An 11,481-nucleotide genomic window follows, 5' to 3' on the forward strand; every position below is an offset into this window, starting at 1 on the left:
ATATACATATATATAGAGAGATGTTTGTCACGTCTTTTGTTTAAATTTCAGTTGTTAATCTCAGGAATTGTGCTGTACCATTTATTTTACATGGTTTAGTATAATTTTTCGTTCTACTTTACACTTCATGTTTTAGAAGACATATATTATATGTATATTGTACTCTTACAAATTGTGTAGAACTTTTTATATGTTTTAAACGTGCGAAAATCATCACGCTTAATCCCAAATAGCAACGCTAATTTAATTAATCTAGTCCATTGACACAACCGCAACGCAAAGTCATTTAGAATCCACCGAAGAAATTCTCCGATCAATATTGCATTCGACGATTTACAATTGGCATATTTTTCAATCGAATTGAGTGCGAGAATGGACGGCACAAAAGGTGGATTCTTTCCTACCCCGCTTTCCTTCCAATTCCCTCCTTTTCAATCCCTAGACCGTACTATTCTTATTCCCCGGCGCATTTCTTAATAATGAACCACTTTAATCCTGCTCACGAGGAAATATCCGATGGTTGTATTTCTAGTTTTTCCCTCGTCGGTGAAACGAAACAATTAATCAATGATTAAATAGATAATTCACAAAATAATATACACATAATTTCTAAAATTTTTAAACGAGAAAAATCATAAATTTTTCATTTATTCATTTTTCTACGATGTTTCTATTTAATAAAACGAAATTTAGAAATAGGTATTAAAATCTAAGCTCTCCGGGCTAAAACTGAAGAGGAAATAACTTTTGCTGCGAATGAGAAGCGATGCTGAGAATACACTTGAAGACTGAAATGCATGGCGCCATATATAAATATTGGCTCTATAGCACGTAGCAAGAATGTGTGTTGTGTGTGTCAATTCTTTAAAAGTGTGGCATGGTTGGCTTAGAGAAAGTTTCTCGATAATTATAAGCAAATTGTTGAGAGGAATGTTCGACGGTTGTCAGTGAGTCCTTGTAAAGTAGTTAAGAAGTTGTGAATCGGCGTTATCGGTGAATCGGCAATTGTTAATCATATTTATATGGAAATACTTAGATATCTTTATTTATTCATCTAATGTCGATTCCGTATTAACAAATATGTTCTATTTGTGCTAAATCTTTTGTCAGAAAATTTCACAGGCAAATAAAAATACATATTAAATATTTAGGATTAATTAAGGTGAAATGAAATTAAACTGAATAACAAATTTTTTAATTATTTCTCTCTAATATGCAGATATATCAATATATCAAGTGTTTCTAATCTTTTTTCCTATACATCCTATTATTATGGAATTATGGAAATTTAATTAAAATATTTTTTACGCAAGATTGTCCAAAGAAAAAATTCGTAACAGTAGACATGTAAACAATTTTCTAGATCAAAATTCAACAAGCATTTGATAGTCCTGTGTCTTCGTAGAAATTTTAAGTATATACAAATTTGTATCATGCCAACGATAAAAAGATAATAAATGTGCGTAGATATGGAAACAACCTTGACTAACTACACTGCCACAGTTTATTTCATATCGACACTGCCACTTATCGTTTTGTCATTACTGTTTCTTGGTCATTCCATTCGTATCGTTCGAACTTCTATCCTCACAGTGACTGTATTGCAATGTTCAACCTTATCCCCATGTATAGTTTTTGAGAATAATTTCTTTCTTCTTGTACATTAAAGTCAAACTTCTCTCTCTATTCATTTGCCGTTATAATGAATTTCCAGTTTCTACTATCAGTGATTAGTTGTGTAATATTCAGTGTTAATGGTGCAAGAATTTTGGTGTTATTTCCGCATCAAGCAAAAAGTCACTACATCGTGTTCGAGCCATTGTTGAAGAAACTTGCTGAAAATGGTCATCAGGTGGTGTCAGTGAACTTTTTCCCTCAGAAAACGCCTTTGCCTAATTTTACAGATATTGATATAAGTTCGAGTCTACCAAGTTTGGTTGGCACCAAGACAGTGTCAAACTCTTTTAAAACATTTAAATGGGAAGTACTTAGGGGAGTGCTTAGTCATGGTGCACCATCGTGCGATCCTGTGCTCAATCATCCGGCGTTGAAGAAGCTTCTGCGATCGAAGGAAAAGTTTGACGTTTGCATCATCGAGCTCTTTGCCACTGATTGTTTTCTTGGTATCGTTCATACTTTGAACATACCGCTTGCAGTTGGAGCTACTAGTAGCGCCATTCTACCATGGACGAACGAGATTATGAGGAATCCTGAAATCCCTAGCTATATCCCGAACTGGATGAACGGTTTAACGGATCAGATGAATTTCTTTGAGAGATCCATTAACTTTGTGGATTTTCTAGTCACCAAATCTGCATACAGGTGAAGCGAATTAATACTACTGTATCGTGTTTACTATTGTAGAATCGTTGTAAAATATTATACAAATTCATTTGCACCTACAAATTTCCCATAAATATATAGAAATCAGCAGTTGAATTATGTTAAACTAGATTATTATGTTCAGAGATGATACGTAGTATTGAATTAAGTGAAATGAGACATTTATAAGCTTCGTTTGTTTTCAAGAATTTAACATAAGTATAATTTTGTATACACACTGATGGCAAAATGATTTTTGTTAAAATAAAGCGTTAAAAAGTTTCACTGCGGAATTGGTGCGTTGATTAATTAATTTTTATGCCATGATTGGTAACAAGTATTTTATTGTTGCTTCACATATTGTGAAGTAAATATATTATGATAAGTTATAACTACTTAAATCAGAATGCCTATTTTATAAGATGTAACACAAACTTGTATACATGGTCGTCTTCCAATGGATGATCTTCTTTCAATGAAACATAGTATTTTGTACATTTGTTTTTACGAATTCTCTGTAATATTGCAATCGTAGTTTTATTTATGCAATAAGTAATTATTCAGACGGAGTAAAGGGTAACAAGTTTCATAAATCTTCTAATCGAAGTAGCCAATGCTGTTCGTGCCGGAACGTTAAACAAAGTACTTCCAGATTTTCTAATTTAATTCCTTATCCGAGTATCTACTTCACGTGGAATCCGCTGTGTCAATACTCGACACTTCCAATTCTGTTACAGATACTTATCAGATAAGCCAGGTCACGAAATTGCCAAAAGACATTTCGGTGACGATCTGCCCGACTTTGACACTCTAAGATCGAGAATATCATTGGTATTAACAAACGGACATGCAGCAGTTAGCACTCCGCGAGCCTTGGCGCCAGGATTCAAGGAACTGGGTGGTATTCACATACTGTCATCAAATCCACCATCGTTGCCGGCAGATCTTCAGAATTTTCTTGACTCGCACAGCAAAAACGGTGTTATTTACTTTAGTCTAGGATCGCAAATAGACTCGTCCACCATGTCGGAGCAGGCGTTAGCAGCTTTTTACAGAGCATTCGAGCAAGTACCGCAGCAAATACTATGGAAGTGCACCGGAGGGAAAATGCCCACGCTGCCCAAGAACGTTAAGTGCATCGAATGGGCGCCCCAGCTCTCCATATTGTGTACGTATATATCCTTCTTTACTAGTACCGGAAAGTTTAAGCATCGAGAGAATATTATCCTATGGTGGCCATAAAAAACCTGCGAATGCTTTTATGCGTGGTTTTTGCTGCTTTCCGTGTCGAAGGTTCCGTAACTTTCTCGTGTTCTCGGCTCGGGTTTTCGATCTGTACATTTATGAGCAAAATGTTGATCGACTGAACAGAGGTATGTTATGTTGGAAGAAAAAAGTATGTAGAAAGAAGTACGTTATGGTGGAGTAAAAGTATATAGTAAAATTCTGAACGACGAACATATTCTAGTAATATTTATGCTATGTACCCATTTTAATATTAGTCTAGTCAGTACCTTTAATGATACTTAAATAAGCAATAGACAGTGTGAAAATACAAACTGTAGCAGTTAATTGTAACGCAAGAAAGATCTGATTACCTAATTCTTTTTGTGAAAAGATAAGTTTAGTAAGAGTAAATCTAGTCGCTAGAAAGCTAGGAATAAAGTTTCTACGAAGGGTCGTTAGAACAAAAACGATTTAAAATATTTGTTGGATGCACCGATCAAAGATACATAAATTTCATTTGTGCGTAAATTTGCAGCCTAGAAGTATCGCATCACGTTTTCTGCATATAACTACATATAGTGACGTATGAAATATTTTTCCTAAAATTGAAAGAAAAAAGGGAATATAAATCAAAGAAAGAGGAAAGCTTGAATGTAAATTAATGGAAGTAATTATTTCTTTAGTAATTATTAACGTTTATTATACTGACAAAAAATCTATTATCTTAAAGAAAGGAGATGTATTGGCGTAGAAGCTGACCAAATTATCATTACCTTTTCATTAAATATATAGAAGATAGTATTAGAATAGTAATGTAGAATATATTGCTTAATATAAGATATCGTGTTTATCATTCTCTTATAGTTTACATTTATTATCATTAATTAATAATAATAATAAGTAATAATAGTCATTAATCAATAGGATTAGTAATAATAACTTAGAGTAATTCATAATCGTACAATATTTAATGTTCATTTTTACAGTGACATCAAAAAATATATTATTTTTAATATATTTTTATTAATATATAACATGTTTTGTACGAGGAAGCTGAAAGATATAAATAAACATACGTATACTTTTAAGTTTAATAATTTAGGCGCATTGATTTTATATTTTTTGCGCGTTGAATAAGAATACTTTTGAGATTATATTTTTATCGTGAAATTAAATGAAAAAATTTATTTTTGTTTTGCGTATCCTCAGTTACAACGAGTAGTTGAATTTCAAATAATTCAAAGGTTTCGATTTTTCCCTTGACCTCCTGGTTCGTACCAATAATCTGTTTCGCGTATCTGTATTCGTATCAATAGGACAACAGTACATTCTCTCATACAATCGACAACTCCATTTATGATTCCGGATATTGAACCCTGAAATCGAATAAAACTGATTTAAAGTATGCATTAACGTTAAATAATTTATAGATCAATTTGCCCGAATATCGAGCACCTTTTATACACATTATCTACATATACTATCTACGTCCCATTTGTTGCCAATAATCCAGTTTTGTGTAGTCAGATATAATTGTAGTTTATTTTATAATATGATATTCAACGCTATCTATATAGCGTTTAACCTACCTCAAGTTTCTGTACCTCTGTCGTTTTAAATGTCCTAAGGAAACATTAAATAAGATGAATCCCCAAAAGGAAGTACATAGCTGTTATCTTCTAATGGAAAAGTGATATCTTTCAATTTATGCTCGTGAAAATTTTAAACTTGTTTAAGCTACTTTTTAAGCAACGCTTAGAAACCTAGATCTTTAGTACAGTTTAGTATACTTCAGTAAAACATGAAGCATACATAGAAATAGTACAGAAGAATTGGATTTTTTCAATTTATAGATACTTCTAAAAATTGATATCAGTTCGTTATCAGTCAAAAACACGTGTATCTCTACTTGACTAATCTTTAAATGCTCTTTCCTCGATTACTAATTTTCCATTATTTTTGATTCTTTCTGGCTGTCGAAATATCAAAAATGCTACAATACATAAAACCCTGACCTAAATATTCTAAAATACATATGGGATTTATATCGAACCAAAGGTGAAAAGGAAACGTAAAGTAGAAATCAGTTTTATAAAATACTGAAAACAGAATGGTAGAAAATACGATGTGAGTTCGTTGAATTATTCAACAGAATTTTTGAACCGGCGAAAGAGTAGAAAAAAGTCATAAAGCATATAAATTTTGAAAAATTAATGAATACCTTTGAAAGCGACTGCATACTAATTCATGAATTGAATATTTTAGACATCAATAGAGCTGCACTGCTAAATACGTATATGTATTTATTCCTGGAAATAAAATATTTGCATTTAATAAGACATTCATAGTACTATGTTTAAGTTATAAGTATTTAACTTGTACATTTTTTCTATACTACAAAATGAATAGCAATTTTTTATTTTTCACACAGAACACTTTTTTTGATATTTTTCCAGATTATATTAAGGAAAAAATGCTTTAGAAAAAAGATATGCAAGCGTGCCTTATGCAGACGTAAATTAATCCTCGAACTTTGGAAAATAAGGTTAAGTGCATCACTATTGTCGAGCAACAAGCCTCAAAAAGCAACTCGAAACTTTCTTTCCTCTGAGATTGCCTGCCGAAAATTAGTTTGTTCAATACGGAAGAAGTGGACCTTTAAAAGGAGAGCAAATCAATGTTTTGAATTGTAGTTTATATAGATATATAATGAGCCGCGATTGTGTAATGTTTGCTATTGTTAACAGAAAGATGAAAATTTATAAGAAGTACTCCAATAATATTCCGATCGTACATCAACGAACTAAATGAATATAACATCTAAAGTGAATAGAACATCTAAAGAATATGAAAAATAAGATACATTTCTAGATATATTTTACACCATATAAAACTCATTTCTGATGTACGATAATATGCGAGCCATATAATTTTTCAAATTAACTTCAATTTTACTTTTATTATCGATCATTTTTATATTTCTCTGTGTATCACGTTTCATATTTATTCAATATTTACAATGCTTTTTCTTTTACTAAAATAAATATATATATGATAAAATAACATGTAAAATAAATTGCAAAATCTCATTTGATTTAATGAATATGAAAATAGATAATGAAAAACGACCAGAAATATTCGCCACGATTTTCAATTCCCCAAAAACCAGATCTACCTTGTAACACCTTGCTGTCTTTAATTATTATTCGTGAAAGGAGTGTTAAGCTGTGAAAATTTCTAAATCACGTTACTGACAACCGGTACATAATTTCCTTTGGTCGCAGTTCGCTCAGCTATTTTGTTTCGAATAAAATCTGTTTGTATGAGCCATTATTAAAGTTTGTCGAGGTAGCGCTGTATTTTAATACCGCGATATCGTATGATTTGACATACGTGTCACGTTCAGAGCGTTATAGAATTCTGTACAATTCACGGATTTAGTACGTCGTAAATAAAGAGCAAGTTATAGGTCTAGGAGAATAATGTGTGAATTAGGACAGGCTTAAATTTAGGCTAGGTCTAGGTTAAATCTTGGGATGGATCCAAATTTCCACATACGTTACCTGTATGTCCCATTTCGTATGCTGTTAGCAATCAGATCGCTTTGTATGCAAACGATCGCTGTTCAAGTAATTGATTTAGACGCACAAACGAGATTCGAAGCGTTATTGACAAATTTGTTCATTATTCAATTTCTTGGTACATTATTCCCTCAAATCCTTGCCTTGCGATCTCCCGGAGTATTTCAATGAAGCTTCCCTAAAATATTTTTTCATTTCAATTGAAATTTCTTCGGCGTTATGTCTTTTTGTGAATATATGTAGGCATATACACATGTGAAACTATAACTATTCAACTGGAAGAATAATATTTGTTTAATTATGTAATCAATGCCGTCTTTTTGAATAAGTTTTTTATTCTTTTTGTTTTTTCTATTATTCCTAGTTGCAACAATCGCTTGGTGTAAATTATTAGCGATGCGAAAGAATAAAGATGTAACTTAAGAATACAGATTACTAAGTAATGTGTATTTATGAAATCGAACTTTTATGTGCATTATAGCTCCCTAGAATGTGTAAATCATCCCATACAATATATTCTTATTATTGAACCTAACATTTATTATTTTCACGGGATCGCTTCACGAGAAAAAAAAAAAGAAAAGAAAAAATATCACAAAAGGTTTAACTTTATTGGTTTGAAAATTACCAGGTCACCCGAATGTGCGGCTATTTATTACACACGGCGGATTGCTAGGGGCTCAAGAGGCAGTTTATTGCGGGGTACCGATTCTCGGTATACCCCTGTTTGGAGATCAGCACTTGAACATGGCCTACTTCGTGAAAAAGGGGTTGGCTCTGAAGCTGGATTACCGTCAACTTTCATACGCGCCAGTATCGAACGCTTTGAACGAACTGCTCGTGAACAAGAGGTAATCAGAATCTTCGTTCTTCGTGCAAATGGAAATTTCATAGTTCGGGTAGCGAATCGAAGAATCAAGTGAGAGAAAGAACGTCAAAGAGATTTTCCCGCTAGCTCTACTTCATCAGCTATCTATAGACATAACATATTTTCCTTTATGACTATATGCGCACAATTGAACAAAATTCTACAAACTATTTAAAAATATTTCAATTAAGTATATTATGACACTTACGAGATAATCGAAGATATTTATATTTAGCAATACCTTTTACAAAGAAGAGACTTTTAGTAACTCCTTCTTCAATGAAATTTCAAAAATTTCATTTTCCAAGAAACTATACCAAAATTCCAAGAAACACAGATGGCGTATGGTGTTCGGTGCACAGATACTCTTCATCATCTGGAAATTGTAAACATCGGTTAAACGTTCTCGCCCGTACAGATGAGGGTAACATCGGAGGAACGTTTCTGCATTACAATTGTATCGGTGGTATGCATTTGGCAGATAGCAATCGCCTCCCGATAAACGGGCCACGCGTACTGAATTTCATCGTCGATTTTCGAATCGATCGTACATTAATTACTGCAAACTCCCCTCGCTGCCTCCCCCATTAATCGCCCGTCCTGCTACAAATCATTGTTAACGATTACAATTACTCCCAAGTGTAAACGTCTTCGTCGGTGAACATCGCAGATCTAAACGGTTTGAAATTTTATCGGCGCAACCGTGAACATTGTCGGTGAATCTATTAAATTTATTAAAAACGGTCTATTAAAATTGTAGCATGAATCTATAGGATTAATTAGCCAAAGTCGAAAACTTGCTTGTTAACTTGAATCGTTGCCGCGATAGGTAATCAAGTACAATAATGAAGTTAGTGTACTAGATTACATACGATACGTGTTTTAGCCGTGTACGAGATATTTTAAACTGGAAGAACATTGGAAATTGTTCGGTGCAAATCGAGGATAACAATGTTCCAGTTTGCCAATTTTAATTATACTGAGAACTTTTTAACTAATATGTTGTTTTTTAATTACGCAAATCATTTTTTCTGGTACACGAGTCGACAGAGTAAACATTTGTTGACGTATTGAATCGTTTAAGTAGAGTAAACGTTTAATAAATGAGAGACGTCAGTACTGAAAGCTGAATTTGAAAATTATTTAGTTTTCAATTCTTTATTAACATAGCTGCCATCCTCGACATTTGTAAATTTGATGAAATTTTCCTTTCGTTTCGATCGAGAAAGGGGCTTTAAATGTTTGAAGAAAGTTTTCAGAGTAAACTTGAAATGAGAAACTGCACATTTGAATAATGATTCTTTCACATTTTCTTTAAACGTAAAAAATTTTTATTGGAGAATGAGGAGCTACAAACTTTAAATCGTTGGTCTTAATATTGAACTTAATGGATTATCATAGAGAAGGTGTTATTAAAATATTACATTAGTTTTGAAAAATATATGAGCAGTTAACAAGTGAAATTTACATACGTATATTACACACGTATATAAACAAGATAAAAAATTTGTGGAGAGAATCGCGATAAGAAAATCTGCATCTCATAGCTAAACATAGGGTTTTACGTAGAGCTGCAGAGTAAAATAAAAGGCTACGTTAGCAGCTGATGCAGAGAATTTGTATATTGCAAACAATAATATAAAGTGTATTATCTCAAAACCAAGAGTCATACAAATTTAATACATAACAAATCCTTCAATTAATTGCAAAATAATTATCGAACAATTATTGATAAAATATGTGTACGTTCTTTATCACATTATTGAGATACTTAACATTAATTTGCATTTTTAATGAAATATGAATGTACTTTCAAATATTTTAGAGAATATATTAAAATTAATGTTTACTGAAGTAACAAATTTAATAAATCCATAATAAATCTATAATAATTAAAATTTAATTAATAAAATTATTATGAAATATAATAAGAATCATCTTGCAATTGAATATTTGAAAATGTTATTAATCAATTTTAATATTATGTGGAATATGGGGTGGGAGATACAAATAATTATAATATAATTCACAGCTACACGGATATGGCACGAAAAGCTTCTTCGCAGTTCAAAGATCGGCCAATACCGCCATTGGATGAGGGAGTTTATTGGATAGAATATTTACTTCGTCATGGACCAAATTCTTTAAAAACAGCAGCTGTAGAGTTAACATGGTATCAATATCTATTGTTGGATGTCATATCTACGATGGTAATCTCAATTATATTTACAATTTGGATCGTTTATAAATTATTTAAATTATTATTTTGTCGAAGAAAAATGGTGTCAGTAGACATTAATAAGAAACAATCATAATTACATTGCTATTCTTGAGCAAGATTCTAAGGAATGATTTATTTTTTAAATAAAAATGTTTATTCGAATCATTTGTACAGTTTGTTACATTTGTTACTCATTTTTAACAATAACATAATTGTTCACGCTTTTATATAAAAAGATAAGAATATTTGTTATACTACTTTATATTATAACAACAACGGTGGTGGCGAGAATATCTGGTCGAGTAGGGATCTAACATTGTTGTTCAGGACGCAAATTACAGTTCTTAACACTTTCACGTCGAGGCCGTTTGGCTGGAAACCTACACCTCGTACGGCAGCTTTGTACTAAAAACTTCCGCCGTTCTGTTGGCAACGTACAACTTATACGAGAAATCAAAAGTTCATGAAAAATTCTGGAACTTAATTAATGATATAATTCACACGTTAAGAACATGCGGAATATAACTTTTTCATTTGAAATTTCGTTCTTGTAAAAATCGAGTTTCGACGTGTTTAGCCCGATACAATGTGTGTTCGATAAATTTTCAAATTTCATTTCCTGGAAAACGAGATTTCAAATGAAAAAACTGCATTCCACATTTTTTTTAGATTTATCTTCTCATGTCTGTAGAATAACCACTTGCCAATTTTGTCCGATCGTATTCAATCGGGAATTAGCCAACTTCACGTGAATTGACAAGTTGTTAAACTCGATTTTCTCGGAAACGAAGTTTCAAATGAAAACATTTTATTATAGATTTCCGATTTATATTGTATTATGGGATTTGAAGCAATAGATACTAGTATTATACACATTGTTCATTTGCTGCGACGATGACTTACTGGTATAGAAAAAGCAATTTTTGCTTCAACAGTTCGATTCGTTTTTCCTAAAATTATTATTTCTTGATATGGCAATCAAGTAACGAATGAGGAATAAAACCAAATATTTACATTCGAAATAGTTAAATTCCTATGGCGAACCATCCTTTTTCCAATGTATTTTGCCTAAGAGACACTACAGTTTACAATATCATCAATACTGAGGACTGAGACAATGCATCGAAAATGCTTTTAAAAGCTTTGAAACTCGCGTTTACTTATAAAATATTTGGCCGAACGCTTTACGAAATTGCCTGACTAAAGTAGAAACTTACGGAAGTATGTTTAAGGGAGACATTTCTTCTAGGATAATAGTCAGG

The 11,481-nt window shown here is 32.1% G+C and overlaps 1 protein-coding gene across 1 annotated transcript; it reads left to right on the forward strand.

Moving 5' to 3' along the window:
- The first annotated feature begins 1,527 nt into the window (after nt 1–1,527).
- Nucleotides 1,528–11,232, forward strand: LOC100742237 (UDP-glucuronosyltransferase 2B17-like). Its single transcript, XM_012392796.3, has 4 exons — nt 1,528–2,322; nt 3,060–3,490; nt 7,762–7,981; nt 10,031–11,232. Exons 1-4 carry the CDS (start codon nt 1,703–1,705, stop codon nt 10,311–10,313), a joined length of 1,554 nt encoding a protein of 517 aa, XP_012248219.1. The 5' UTR covers nt 1,528–1,702; the 3' UTR covers nt 10,314–11,232.
- Nucleotides 11,233–11,481: the final 249 nt, after the last annotated feature.

The sequence above is a fragment of the Bombus impatiens genome, unplaced genomic scaffold, assembly GCF_000188095.3.
Source record: "Bombus impatiens unplaced genomic scaffold, BIMP_2.2 scf_1666, whole genome shotgun sequence".
Lineage (NCBI taxonomy): Eukaryota > Metazoa > Arthropoda > Insecta > Hymenoptera > Apidae > Bombus > Bombus impatiens.

Bases quoted from the DNA above. Each gene is read 5' to 3' on its own strand.
- LOC100742237 (XM_012392796.3), top strand. From the start codon at position 1,703: ATGAATTTCCAGTTTCTACTATCAGTGATTAGTTGTGTAATATTCAGT. The intron at 3,491-7,761 runs GTACGTATATAT...GAAAATTACCAG, and splicing joins GCCCCAGCTCTCCATATTGT to GTCACCCGAATGTGCGGCTA. The intron at 7,982-10,030 runs GTAATCAGAATC...TATAATTCACAG, and splicing joins GAACTGCTCGTGAACAAGAG to CTACACGGATATGGCACGAA.